This window comes from Cynara cardunculus (assembly GCF_001531365.2).
Source record: "Cynara cardunculus var. scolymus isolate 2C chromosome LG 12, CcrdV1, whole genome shotgun sequence".
Classification (NCBI taxonomy): domain Eukaryota; kingdom Viridiplantae; phylum Streptophyta; class Magnoliopsida; order Asterales; family Asteraceae; genus Cynara; species Cynara cardunculus.
The window spans coordinates 35350855-35365281 of NC_037539.1; the positions used below are offsets into that span (position 1 = coordinate 35350855).

Here is a 14427-nt window from a genome sequence, read left to right on the forward strand (position 1 = left end):
TTTAAAAAATTTGTTGCATAAAATCTTGTTATGAATAGCTATAAAAAACTTTCCAATATGAATTTCCTTCCCTAAACACTATCATATGATCTGTGTGAGTATAAGTACTATAAACTTCAGTATAAAGGCTCAGAGATTGCTTTCAACCATTTTCAAACAAAATAAACCAGGGCCCAAACAGGATTATCAGCACAAAACTTATATATGTATATATACACACACACATACAAACCAGCACACGAGCCTAGTATCCTTTTCAAGTCATAATGCAAAATGCATCATGTTCAAGTCATCAATCTAGATGTTGAAGGCTTTTAAGTAGATGCATCCTCTAGATAACTAGATCATGACAACAATACTAAAGGGTTCAGAAGCAATACGAGTAGCAAGAGCATCGTCATCAGGCTCCAAAAACAAAATCAAATTAGAAAGGGTGTTTAATCCTACAAAAACAATGAAGAAGCCATAATCAACTACTTACTCGGACAACCATGAAGGATCTCTGTCACTAAATGCATGTGGAAGGGAATTAGCCCAACAATAAAATACGCGATCCATGTTAATTTAACTTTAGGAACCTGTTATATTCAACGTAAAAAGTTTAGATATGTGAAACAAATTATAAGGTGTGTATTTGAATTCTTGAAAAACAAAAAACTGCAAGAATCAAACGTAAATAAACAAAACAAAAGAAAACGAACGTAAAATTCTTCAGACGGCAAATTGTGTAATATCCTGTAATTTATATGATATTAATAAGCAAGTAAATTGTTGGCTCAAATTGGAAACCTTATAAAAGCAAAGGGACTTGTTATGTCAATAGAGAAAACTTTGAAGATATGGATGGCCTCCAATGTGATTCTCGACGGCAATAGTTTCTTGCGCCAATTTGGACTCCAAAATTTTGCTAATCTTACAAAATGGTCTTTGGCCTAGCGGCTCTAGGAGGTCAATGATTCAAACTTCACCAAAGGTGAGGAGGGTGTGTGAGTTTATTTGTTCTATTTGCCGTATATAAATATTATATACTTCAAATTTTTTTTTGCTAATCTTATTGATTTCATCCCATAAAATCGTGTTGGGCAACAAAGGGAAAAAAAATCGAGAGTTTGGTTGAAAGTTTTAAAGTTCCAAGTATCAATCTTTAGGTTTCTAAGTTGTATATGTGTTTGAATTTCTAATTCCAATTCTATTTATTCGATTCGTCGAATACGTGTACGGATTCTTTGTTTTCTTTTGAATCGTTCACTCGATTTGGTGAATAACGTGTTCTCACTTCCACCAAAGTTATTTTGCGTTTCGGTTCGTTTAGTCGATCGTTTGATGTATGTATTCTCGGTTGAGACTTCTTTTGGTTTTGCATATGAAATTGAGGATTGGATATTCTAGAAACATCAAAACTCTATTTATAAATTTGTCGAGTTTCACTCTGAAAATTCCATGTTATTTGTAAAAATCATAACAAATTACTCGTTTAAAAATCTATAATTTGCATTTTCCCCAAAGTTTTATGAAATTAAACGCATGAAAAGTGCAATAACGTCAAATAATTACCATTTCATGTGAGAAATCATAAAGAAACATTTGGAGAATTAAATAGATACACTTTTTATATGTACATAGTTTTATCAAAACAAGTATAATTCACCTTACTAAATTAAGTAAATCTAGAATCAAGCTAAATCGTGAGCTTACTTTAATGAAGAATTTGAAGATTCAAACCAGTGTCTTTCAAATAAGCTCTCAAATTTCCAACTAGAGGTTTTCTAAGAGCCCTGTCGAACTCCAAAACCACTACAATCGCCCAACCTTGAGAGAGAATAAGATAATGAAGTAAGCAGACGAACCCTACCCAAAAAGATCCTTTAATCACACCGCGACACTTCTCGTGACCTAGCACGTAACCTAGGTCGTATGAAAAGGGAAGTTTCCTGCATACTACCTCGCATGGAAAGTGCCTTTGCGTGAATTGGGATGCAACCCACGTCATTTGGCAACTCGTCTGTAACACTGATTAAGTTTTCCAGGGAGCTATGCCACTCCTCGTATGACCCAAATCGCTTGGGAGGTCGCCTGATGCAAAAGTTTATGTTATTCCTTTCTTAAACCTTCAATAACAATAAATATTCTAATGTATATTAATATTTGCTAACAAATATTAATATATGTTAATGCCTTCGATGTCTAGCTCAGTTGACAAAAGGGCAGGATGACTTTGTTCAAATAGAAGACATGTCCTCTTGTTAGCCTCAACCATGGGTGATCCAAAGAAGGCCCCTTCACATTAGTGTCCTTGCAGGTGGATTTCGTGTCAAAATGATTGAATGTTGATAATCAACTTTTAGGTAAAATTTTGCTTGAATTTTTTTTCCTAAACTTTCTTCAAAATGGAGAAATTACGAGAAAAAAATGTTATAAAAATAAAAAAAAAATTCTCCAAAACAATTAGCATGAGTGATAAATACTATTTTATAATATTTTATCAATAATCTTTTTATTAAATATATTCAATATTTTAATAATAAATTTAATATTATAATCATTAAAATAAAAAAATAAAAACTATTAGAATTGAATAGAGATATTACTTAAAAAAGTCAATTTTTATAATGAGTTTCATCTCTTAACAATTTTTTTCTAAACAATTACGAAAATAGCTATAAGTCCGTAATTTGCGGAGGTGTCAAAATGTAAAAAAACGAAAATTCTAAACCAGGTCCGCAATTGCAAGGACCAAATATTTAAATTAGTTAATAGGTCCACAAAAATATATCCTTAATTACAGATGTGTTTTTCCAAATCTATATATTTAGTTTTACAATTACAGACTTAATTTAGAGAAACATCATTTTTTTTCTTTTATTTTAATCCCTACGTAAATTACAAACCCATCAATTAATATGAAAATATTATTAACAAGTGAAATTATTTAGTTAGGTAACGTTTGGTATGCTGGACGGGACATGACATGACTAATTGTCTGTCCTATGTTTGGTACGACTAGGACAGAACAGGACAAAACTGTTAAAATGACCATATTACCCCTAAATGTTGTTCAATGTTATTTTATATCATATAATGATTGTAAAATGACAACTAATCAACCAAAACATATTTTAATTCATGGATCACCTCGACTACCTCTGCACAAGAATTCGACTTTACAATGATTATTTTAATTAAATATAAATGTTTATTTATATTTAATCTGCATATCAAACGCACCCTTAAAATAATTATTTTAATTAAATATAAATTTTCTTTAAAATACGTTGAAGATGCTCCTTGGTACTTGTGATGTGAGAGAATGGAATATGCTAACTCGGACGTTAGTTTATTCGGTTATTCCCGAAAAGACAAGAATACCCTCCTCTACTTTTCATAACAAACCTCATTCCCCATATTTGATATTTATTTATCATCATACAAAATAACGAGTAAAAAATATTACTTTTTTATTTTCATAATTTTAAAATTATAACATCGTCTAAATTCATCCTTATTTTTAATTTAAAAAATACTTTAATTCTTGATTTACACGAATTAGGAACGTCCATTAGATCATCAATAATTACCATTTGATCGATAATAACAACCCTTAATTCAAAAAATGAAAAATAAATTAAAAAAAGGATGATGGATAGGTTGGTCACATCGGTTGATCGAGTTGAAGACATTTTATCAACCTAACTCAATGTTTGCGGTTTGAAAAATCTTAGCTCAACTCAACCCAAACCAAAATGCAACCCAACCCAAATCGTACGGGGTTGATCAGGCTAATCGGGTTGATACTTTGGTGCATCAAAATGTTCGTCTAACCTTGAATATGTATTCATAATTTTTTTTTATCATCAACCATTTGATACAACTTATTCATACTTCTTACGTATGTCACATTCAATTATTTTTCTCAATTTACATATATATGTTCATATTACTGAACATATATACAAATGAGTTATATGAAAATGGAGAATAGATTAAAAATATGTATATATGAAGAGCGTATGCGATAGTGTAATTGTCTAATGTATATATTAACATAAACTCAATAATCATATTAAATCCAAGAAATAAAATAATATCGGGTTCATCGGGTTGGGTTGAGTTCAAATAATAATAACCCAATATCTACGATTTAAAATTTTATAACTCGATTAGAAATCGGGTTGCTTCGAATTTAATTATTTTATATTAGATTAGGTTGAATTAATCGGATTGGTCGGGTTTTTAATCATCCAAGGTATTATAATCTAGAGGGGAGTGTTTGTGAGATTACACTTGAGAATGGATGTCGGCCGTGGGCGCACCGATGTTCATAAAAATATTATTAATAATAAAATCCAATATTATTTTAAGTTATTTGCTAAAAAGAATATTAAAATTTTTGATGAAAAGACATAAATGCCCATCTCTTTAACATAGAAAATAAATTGGAGTTAATGATCAGGACCATTTTTAGAACAAAATGAAAACTACAAGGATGTTTTCTAGATTTATTAAAGTTCAGGTTTCATTTTCAGACTTTTCTACTGAACCTCAAGAACCAAAATTAGAGTATAACTAATTTTAATGAATAAAATGCATATCCCTTAAACAGTTTTTTACTGGATTCAAATTTAATATCTTCAAAATCAAACAATTTCATTTCTTTCGTCAGTAAGCCAAAAAAATTATGTACAAATATAGAAATTTGAACCCTAATTAAAAGAAGTCTCCAAACTTTTGAAAGATAGACCACAATGTTATCAGTTCCACTGTACTAGATTAGACCGTTGGTCTTTTTGGACGAAATAAAGTCCTCACAGATCCCTTTTTTAATTGTTTTCCCCTTTTAACGTATTTTGTTATGATTCCTATTTTACGTAACGTATTTCTAAAACCTTCATTTTGATTTGTTATGTATAATATTTCAAACATTCAGATCAAAATATGTTACACAATAGAAATTGAATCAAAATAAACTGCATTTTCATATAATTTACTCTTTTTCACACGTGATAATATTTTTTTCTTTTATTTTAAATGGATCGTACTTCCCTTTGAAACGATATTTGATTTGGGTCAGACATATTTTGCATTGATCCGTGTGTAACCCTAAATCAAATATTTTTTAATTAAAATTTGTACTTGCAATCAAAGGACCTTTGGTCAAGTGATATATGAGTCATTGGTCTCCTAATAGGTCAATGGTTTAAATCTCACCAAACATGCAGAAAATATGTGAATTTATTTGTTCTATTTATCGTATATAGATATTATATAATTCACAAAATTGTAGTTGCATATGGAAAGAAAAACAAATATTTCAAAGGTATGTTCAACTACTTTCCCATTCATTTTTATTTTAATCATATAATTTATAAATATTAAAAGTAACATTACGAATGTTGGTCAAATAAATGTGAAATAATTTTTGGTAAAATAAAATGAAATAATTTTTGGTAAATTATCGTCAATTTATATTTTCACCTTTTCATTTTAAGTTATTTTAAATTATAATTTTGCTTATTAATTAGTGTTTATTAAATATAACTAGTTTATCAACTATTAGACTGACCAATAATTTATCAGATATAATCTTATACATGTATTTTATGAGAAAATTTTAGATACTAACTATTTAATTAGTACAGATCATATAAACCAATTAATTTAGATATTTATGAAAATGATAAGTGGGGTTGTAAACAAACTGGATGTTTAGGGAATTGTTTGTGAATTTTTCAGTGAGAAGTTCGTTTACTTAATAAATGAAAGAATATAAACACATATTTTCTCTTCGTTTAGTTTAATAAACAAACACGAACAATGATGTTGCTCGTTCATTTACATTCACGAATATCCATTTATTTATGTTAATTTATGCTCATTTATGTTTGTTTATGATTATATATATATATATATATATATATATATATATATATATCTATATATATATATCTATACTATCTTATAAACCAGATTTATCAAAAGTCTTAAAAATAGTTTTTCATGCACAAAACACTATGCATTTATGCACAAAGTCTTAAAAGTTTTAAAAACAACTCATAACGCATTAAGTACTACTACTTTATACATTCACTCTTAAAATATCTTAATCTACAATTAAAATAACATATAATACAAGTTACCAATACATATTAGTACATTTTCTTTTCATGTTCCCAAAATACTTTTGACATATTTCATTCATGCCTTCCCCCTCTCATACCTCTGTATTTTCCCCATCCCCCAAGGTGAGATTCAAACTGATATTCACCATGAGTTATTAAAAGTTCTCTCATTCATCTTCCATTCACTTGCTCTAGAATTTTCGGTCTCACTCTCGATCTCTTGATTCTTTGCTCTTTGTGTAAATCGAACACATTTGTAGAATCATTTAAATATGTTAGATTTTAAACTATCATACAATTTTTTTTCATTGATAGACTGTAATTGGAATCATAACTCTTACTTATTTAAATTGTATTAATATGTAAAAACCAAGTGTAACTTATATCATTGTTAAATCTTCTCTAATAAAACCAGTGAAACTTCAAAATCGTTAAAATTTACGGCTCCCGCCGCATTGTACGGGTACACAGTTAGTATATATATATATATATATATGTGTGTGTGTGTGTATGTATGTATGTATATATTATGAATTAGTGTTGTGTTCCGATGAGAAAGAGAGTTAGAGGTTGTTTGACAGTTGTTGAATGGTTTGATGTAGAATGATTAAGTGGTCAGAATGATTAAGCGGCTCTTATCATATAGTGCAAAATAAAATATAATTGTTTGGTAATTGTTTAATATAAAATTAGGATGTTGAATGATTAAGAAAGACCCTAGATACAAAATTATTCAGAGGGTTTTGGAATCATTAAGAGACAATTTTTTTTACCAAACAATATTCACCTCTTAACGATTTATAGACGACCTCTTAATGAACCTATTAAGATGTAAACAAACAACCCCTTAATATAAGAAGCGAAAAAAAAAATCTCTACCATTAAATATATATTAGGAAAAAATGCACCAGAACAATTCTTGTATAAGCATAATTTATGGGTGGGTGGGAGATTAACATTTTCTTAAAAAAATTGTTTATATATGAATATGGGGTCACTTTTTTACTCGAACTGCATCACTCATTCTCCACCCTTCCGGTGCCTGATCGCCCACTCCTCCATTTTCCACTCTTGCTTCGTCGATCTGGACATGGCGGAAAAAGGTACGACTTTTCTCTTTCTCTATCTCTCTCTCTATGATACACATTTCTATCTCTCTCTCGCTCTAATTTCTCTCTCTATATGTATCTATATGCGCATGTGTGTTGCAATCTATACTAGTAGTTTGTTTATCTAATTATTTTGTATCATCGATCACAGATTCATTCAATGAGTTCCTCACCGTCGCAGTTGATGCAGCTAAGAAAGCTGGAGAGGTTAGGTTACACTTGCACTACGAGATCAGTAGCAAATTTCTATGTTTTTACTCTGTTGATTTTGCTCAGATTTGACTGAACTTTCTCCCATAGCGTACTTCATTTCTTTTTGCGTAAAGCAGGTTATTCGGAAAGGATTTTACCAGACTAAGCATGTGGAGCATAAAGGATCGGTATCGTCTCCTTTTTCCAATTTACTTATTCCTGTAGCCAAAACCTTACTCTTTTAATGCTGTATTAATTTGAAGTTAGAAATTTTTTGTTTGCATCTTTGTATTCTTATTTTAATTGCATCAAGTTTTACATTTTGGTATTCATATGTTTGCGTGAGTGTTTTCACTTCATTCTTTTAGTGTGAAAGCTCAATAATCTGTTATGCGCTACTCTTGTTGGCTTAATTAGTTGAATATCTGAAAAAAGTGTTCCTGTTAGGATTACATATGTTTTTGTTTTGTTTTCTATCAGCATATGAGTGTTTTTAATGTAAGAATCATAACTACATATGTACCCTATTTATCATACATTGATTTGCTGACATAATTACTGCAGGACTGGTAAGTATGTACCCTATAAATGCTGAATTGTTTGAACAATCAAATAAATTAATGTGGCCATTCAAATCAAGAACAGAGTGCCTTTATATGCACTGCATATAGTAGTTATGAACTGTCGTGGTCTATATGCTGTTAGAAATTTGTGTGTGGGTGTGTTTCAGTGGCTATCCGTAGTAAGAGGATGAATATTATTACACTGCTGAGAGATGGCAAATTAATTAATGGCAATGTTTTGGAGAAGTCTTTTTTGAAAATACCATCCACACTCCCTATGTTCCAATATGTTAGTCATTTTAGGATTCTTTAACCTTTTCATAGCTTTATTGTTTAAATCATGAATGAGCAATCGAATAATAGCCCTCAAGGATGAAATGGAATTAAGTAATTAGTAATACAATAATTACAAATTACTTGTATAAATTCATTACCAAGCTATTAAACGCCATAGCCCATAAGGAGGGTGTATCTCATAATGCCGGTTAATTTGTAACAAACTTTCAGAAGCACACTTGATTTTCTTCAATCTCCTTGTTTCTCAATGCAGGTGGATTTGGTTACGGAAACTGACAAAGCTTGTGAAGATCTCATATTTAACCATCTAAAGCAGCATTTCCCCAGCCACAAGGTTTAAGATCATAACTTGTACTTTCTAGTCCAATTTAGATTAATTACTAAAATTTCTTTCTATTTTTTGTGATAATTGGAGTTCTTATTTGTTTCTGCTGCTTGGTCAACCTGTTATAAATCTTAGTTCATTGGAGAAGAAACCACTGCTGCCAATGGTGTAACTCAGTTGACAGATGAACCAACTTGGATAGTTGATCCTCTTGATGGAACAACCAACTTTGTGCATGGGTACCTTGTAAATCTTTAGTTGAAATCACTACACCTGAAAAAAAATTGGTTCTAAATTCAGTCACTCTAATTGATTTCTGAATAAAATGCCAATTGCAGGTTCCCCTTTGTGTGTGTTTCTATTGGTCTTACTATTGGAAAGGTTCCAGCAGTTGGAGTCGTTTACAATCCAATCATGGATGAGGTAAGACTTACTATACCGGAATAATGTAAATAAGCTGCAAAATTTCTGTATGACAAACCGTTGGTATGCCACACTTTATCGAACTGCCAATTGAAGTGAGAATTATCCGTTGAGATAACTAATGAGTGTGTGCTCTGAGCTGTAGCTTTTTACTGCTATTGATGGAAAAGGTGCTTTCCTTAATGGAAATCCCATCAAAGGTGAGTATATTTCTTAATTGTCATGCATTTGCCTAGTAGTCTGTTCATACTTAGGGCCTCTGATAGTTGCTTGCTTTGTTACCACATACTGCAGTATCTTCTCAATCTGAACTGCTGACGTCCCTCCTTGCCACAGAGGTAACTTGTTTATAGCATCCAAGTGATGATTTCTGTTGTACATCATTTGCAATACATGGTTCATATATGGAGGCACATGAAGTCTCAACCTGAAAATACGATATTCAACTTGAAGCTTGATGAAGCGACAATGGAAGTTGTTTATTGTTGAAATTCATATATGGACTCTTGTAACCATGACACCTGCTTTAGATATTAGCAATATGCTTTCAACTTAAATGAGTTTGTATTTTCCCCTACTTATTACATCTTTAATTTCCCTAATTTTATAGCTAATCGTTTCAAGGCTGCCACAGATTTTCAGAAATATCAGTACCTTCACATGAACCATTAATGAATTTACATTAAAATATTGATCTGCAGCTGTTGTATAATGGCCTGACACTTTATTAACTTGGATATCAATTGAAACACAACTGAAAAGGCCATACAGCTTATTGTAATTCTATCATCTTACCATAGAAACAAAGTGATGGAGTCAAGGGTCTGTTACTATTTATTATCACTTCTACTATAAAGGTAAACTAACATTGTTTATGAACAGGCTGGAACCACACGCGATAAGGCCACTCTGGATGCCACTACAAATAGAATCAATAGCTTACTTTACAAGGTAAAACTAGAACATTGTCATAGTTTGAGATTCTTAAGTCAGTGACAAATGACTTTAGCATCAAATCTCTTCTTTAATCAGGTGAGATCAATCCGTATGGGAGGCTCTTGTGCCTTGGGGCTCTGTGGGATTGCATGTGGAAGGATTGATCTATTTTATGAGCTCGGATTCGGTGGTCCTTGGTATGGAAATCCCTTTTTTTGTTTCTGTCTGTCATTAATTTGGTTGAGGTTTTGTGAGTTCACATTGCTTCCATGGTTTTGGGCTTCTGCCTAGGGATGTTGCGGCAGGGGCTGTGATTGTTAAAGAAGCTGGTGGAGTCATCTTTGATCCGTAAGAAAATAATGCTGTATGGTGTAAATCCTCCTTTTAATTCTACTAATGAAGCCCCTTATGTCATCTTTTTAATTGTTTTGTGATAGATCTGGCAATGGTTTTGACATCACTGCCCAGCGAATAGCAGCTTCAAACCCACTGGTCAAAGATGCATTTGTTGAGGCATTACAACAATCAGCTTAAACAACTATCTCGTGGGTCCAGAAGGCTCAACTTTAGCAGTTAAGTTCTTTTTGTTGCTTCTGAAATGCATCAAACTGAGATTGTACCGACTCTGATCAATGGGTTCTTTAGAGTTGTCGTTATATGCCTTAGAAATACTGAATTAATGATTCTGCAACATTTCTTGGGAAGTTGTATTTGGACCATATTATATGAACTCATGCTGCATTCGTCATGCAAATAACAAGTTTCAGTTCTCTCATCAGGAAAAGCACTTGAATCGCACCCTCTTGGCTCTAGGTTATGAGTCCAGAGTTCAAACTTTATGACTAGCAATTTTATTAATCTCAGGATTTGCATTAGTTTCAGCATCATGACTTCTGGGTTGTACCTTATGTATGTAAACCACAAGTTCCATTAAGGGTATTTTATGCACATTGCACAACCTGCAAAGGAGGGTTGCTGCAACTACTATTCCAATAGTCATGATAATTGTAATACTTTGTGCTAGTCAGATGGACATATAATGTTAGCATGTCTCAAAATTATACACCGCTACTGTTTCGAATTGCAGGCAGATCTCGACTTAGACTATGTTTGGGAATCTAGTTGTTAGCTGAAAAGATAGTTGTTGGATGATGGACTAGCTGTTAGATAAAGTAGTCATGTTTGGTATAATCTAGCTAATATACTAGATCACAAAATAAAATGATATACATAAAAGGACAAGTTGAAAAATTAATTGGAACATATAAGGGGCATAATGCAAAAAAGTGGAAAAAAGTTCTTGAAAAAGCTAGCTTATGGCTAAACAACGGAACTTCTACAATAAGCTCAAAAAATAAGCTAGCTTATGGTTGGCAAACATACCCTTAGATGGTGAAACATACATGAAAATTGGGGAAGGTATGCATAAACTCCGAAGAACATGAAGAAAATAAATCCAACCCCTAATCTCCACAAATCAATGGGGAGATAGGTCCAATAACAGACCATTTAATTTAAATAAAATTCAGACCCTAACAAGAAAATGAACAAACAGTGAAACAAGAACATATAGATACATAGAAAAAACAAAAATAATTAGGAAATTTGACTTTTAATTAAGCCCTTCCATTAGTCCTTTCAGCATATGGATAACGGCCATTAATCCCATTGCTCCCGTATTCATTGCCATTAGTCATCTTCTCTGCATCTGCAGCCTTCTTCCTCCTTAACACTACAAACCACGTATAAGCTTCTAGAAGGGCTGCGACAATAGCTAGAAGAACAATTATTCCAGTATAAGCTCTTTCCCATTTCTTCTCGGGGTTTAAGATATCAAAGCCTTTAAATATGTTAATGATGCCTAGGATGATGATGCTGTAGCCGAGTGAATGGTGGTAGATGTTCCAGAATATCCTGTGTTTGTGTTCCTTCTTTGGCCTTACGAGCAAAGCAATCACCTAATATAATATATACACAAATTCAGGTCTTATTATTCTTCCTACAATATAACAGTATGAAACCCCACTATACTTTCACATGCATTGTTTTCACAATGTGAAACAACACATAATTAGTGGTTAATTATCACGGTTCACAATCTTTTTGTGGTTTTCATTTGATTATAGCCCTATATTATATATATATACACACACACACACACACACAAATCCAAGTCTTATTGTTCTTGGTACAAGATAACATAGTGTACAGGCAGATATGGAGTGCATCATCAGCCGTACCTTTCATGTGAAGGGCAGTTAGTCTATTTAGTTTAGGTAAGATGTGAAGCATAAAGAGGGGGTACCTGGAGGGTGGCTACACAGAATAGAATGATGCCGATGACTCTGTGGGAGGTGAACTGGATGCCAGGAGACTGGCTGCCGAGCCGGATTCCAGTGGCCCATCCGGCAACACCGATGATGTATGCAGATGTTTGGCAGGTAACATGAAGGTAAAACCAAGCTGGATCAGCTGATTGGAATACCCTTAGGTATCTCGCAATGATAGCCCCAAGGGGCATCATGATCCCCCAACTGATTGCATTTAGAACACCATGAATCTGCATGATTTCCAGATTTCGATCGTTATATAAGACTTGATGACCTGACCATTAGGCTATGTTTGCCAAATAGCTCATAAGCTAGCTGATAAACTAGTTATATTTCGTAAAAACTAGCCGAAAAGCTAGATGACAATGAAAAATGACCAAAAGGACATGTTAGAAAAATTATTTGGAAAGATGCAAGGGACATAATTGGAAAAAGAATGTGGAAAAACACCTTTAGTGCTTATTGAAATACTATTTCAAGTAGCTTTGCAAAAATCCAACTTATAACCTAGCTTATGGCTAACCAAATGGGGCTCTTTCAATAAGCTTAGAAAATAAACTATTTGGAAAACTTACATTCCGTTTCTTAGTTTTCGAACTGCTTCCTGCCGCTCCTCCTGCACTCCCGGATTGTCCAGATAGAACATTCAAAGTCCCCATAGACCTAACATTATCACCAGAAGTGGCATGCACCGATGGAACATTTCCCGATACTTGACCTTCTTGCCAAACTTGATTCATAGTACTACTCCCATTCTGCAGACCCAAAGTCGCGAAAATAACAATCTCGTTATTCGAATACGTCGCTGACAAATCCGAAACCGGAAAACTCAGATCGCCTTCTGCCAACTGCGTGGTGTAGCCCGTGATTGGTGATGTGTACACCCTCATACTCCCATCAGATTGTTGGAAAGCAACAAGTGCTTGTGAGCCGGCCATGCCTTGAGACGTTGGATTAATGGCCCACGCAACCCACCTGGAAGAATCAACGTTTGTGTGACGATATGCGATGGAAAGTGTTTGAGAAGATGGATTGTATGTGTAGTGGAGAAAGGAGTTTAAAACTGGGAGATCATTGCAAGCACTGAATACTCTGTTGGTTGAAAAGGCATAATTAGAACAAGTTTGAGCATAGGCTGATGGTAGAAACAAAGTTGTTACCATAATACAACACAAAAACACCCCTTTTGGGCACAACCCCATTTCAAATTAGTATAAGATTTTCAAGTTTCTAAAAGGGTTATGAAAATATAGAAACACACTCGTAAGGTTTAGTGATTCTTATAGAAGAAAGGGGTGGTTTACTTATAGATGAATTGGTTTTGGTGGGGTAGTGTTTTAGGTTAGTTTGGTTAGGAAGGTTCTATGTATGTGAGATACCTCCAATTTTTGGGTTAGTTTATTTGGTAGAATAATTTTTTGATCGATCATTTGACAGATTTTGAGGTATTAAAGAGGTAAAATTTATTAGGTGGAAACGTTCTTAAATCGTTAAGAAATCATTCGTTTTAACATTTGTAACAAATAATTCATTTAAAAAAAAAATTGTGACCTAAATCACCCCTTCAATTTTTTATAGGGGTGATTTGGTGGTGGCACCTTGATAGTTGGAAATTGATGCTTTACTTAGGTTTCAATAACAAACACAACACACACACACATGTACCTATCTGACCCCAACTGCTCCTTCTGCAAAATATATTATATGTGAAGGCTCTACAGCTCATGGCTACTTCATTTTCATTCTCTCTCCTCCCCCTTCTCTCTTTCTCTCTCTCTATATATATACATATAATGTTCATACATAATTGTTTTATATATGTAACGTTCAGGTTGAGTTTTACATGTGGAGAAAAACACGAAAATATCCTTATAAATGAAACACATACATACTCGTTCTTTTGGGACTTTATCAGTTGGGAGGTGTTGCATAATGCATTAAGAACTTGGCAAGTACTTGCTTTAACTTTCGACTCGTTGGAACAGATTGATTAGTAGTTACTCATTTGCGCAGTTTAGATTGAAGACATAATTGCTTGTTCATTTTGAGATTGGATGCATAAACATCTCGATGTCTTAACGTATATGTATACGTGACCATATATATATAGAGAGAGAGAGAGGGGGGAGGGGGGAG

At 32.9% G+C, this 14427-nt stretch overlaps 2 protein-coding genes across 2 annotated transcripts; one reads left to right on the forward strand and one right to left on the reverse strand.

Annotated features, from left to right (window-relative positions):
• Positions 1-7125: 7125 nt before the first annotated feature.
• LOC112522603 (inositol-phosphate phosphatase) lies at positions 7126-10739 on the forward strand. Its single transcript, XM_025131835.1, has 12 exons — positions 7126-7219; positions 7377-7432; positions 7555-7605; positions 8531-8611; positions 8738-8841; positions 8941-9025; positions 9171-9225; positions 9320-9363; positions 9908-9976; positions 10058-10158; positions 10253-10309; positions 10399-10739. The coding sequence occupies exons 1-12, from the start codon at positions 7207-7209 to the stop codon at positions 10493-10495; spliced, it is 813 nt and encodes a 270-aa protein (XP_024987603.1). The 5' UTR covers positions 7126-7206; the 3' UTR covers positions 10496-10739.
• A 624-nt stretch (positions 10740-11363) lies between these two features.
• On the reverse strand, positions 11364-13493 carry LOC112523295 (cytochrome b561 and DOMON domain-containing protein At5g47530-like). The gene is made up of 3 exons (XM_025132831.1): positions 12867-13493; positions 12267-12521; positions 11364-11919 (listed from the first exon to the last, which is right to left on the reverse strand). Exons 1-3 carry the CDS (start codon positions 13491-13493, stop codon positions 11578-11580), a joined length of 1224 nt encoding a protein of 407 aa, XP_024988599.1. The 3' UTR covers positions 11364-11577.
• Between the last annotated feature and the right edge of the window lie 934 nt (positions 13494-14427).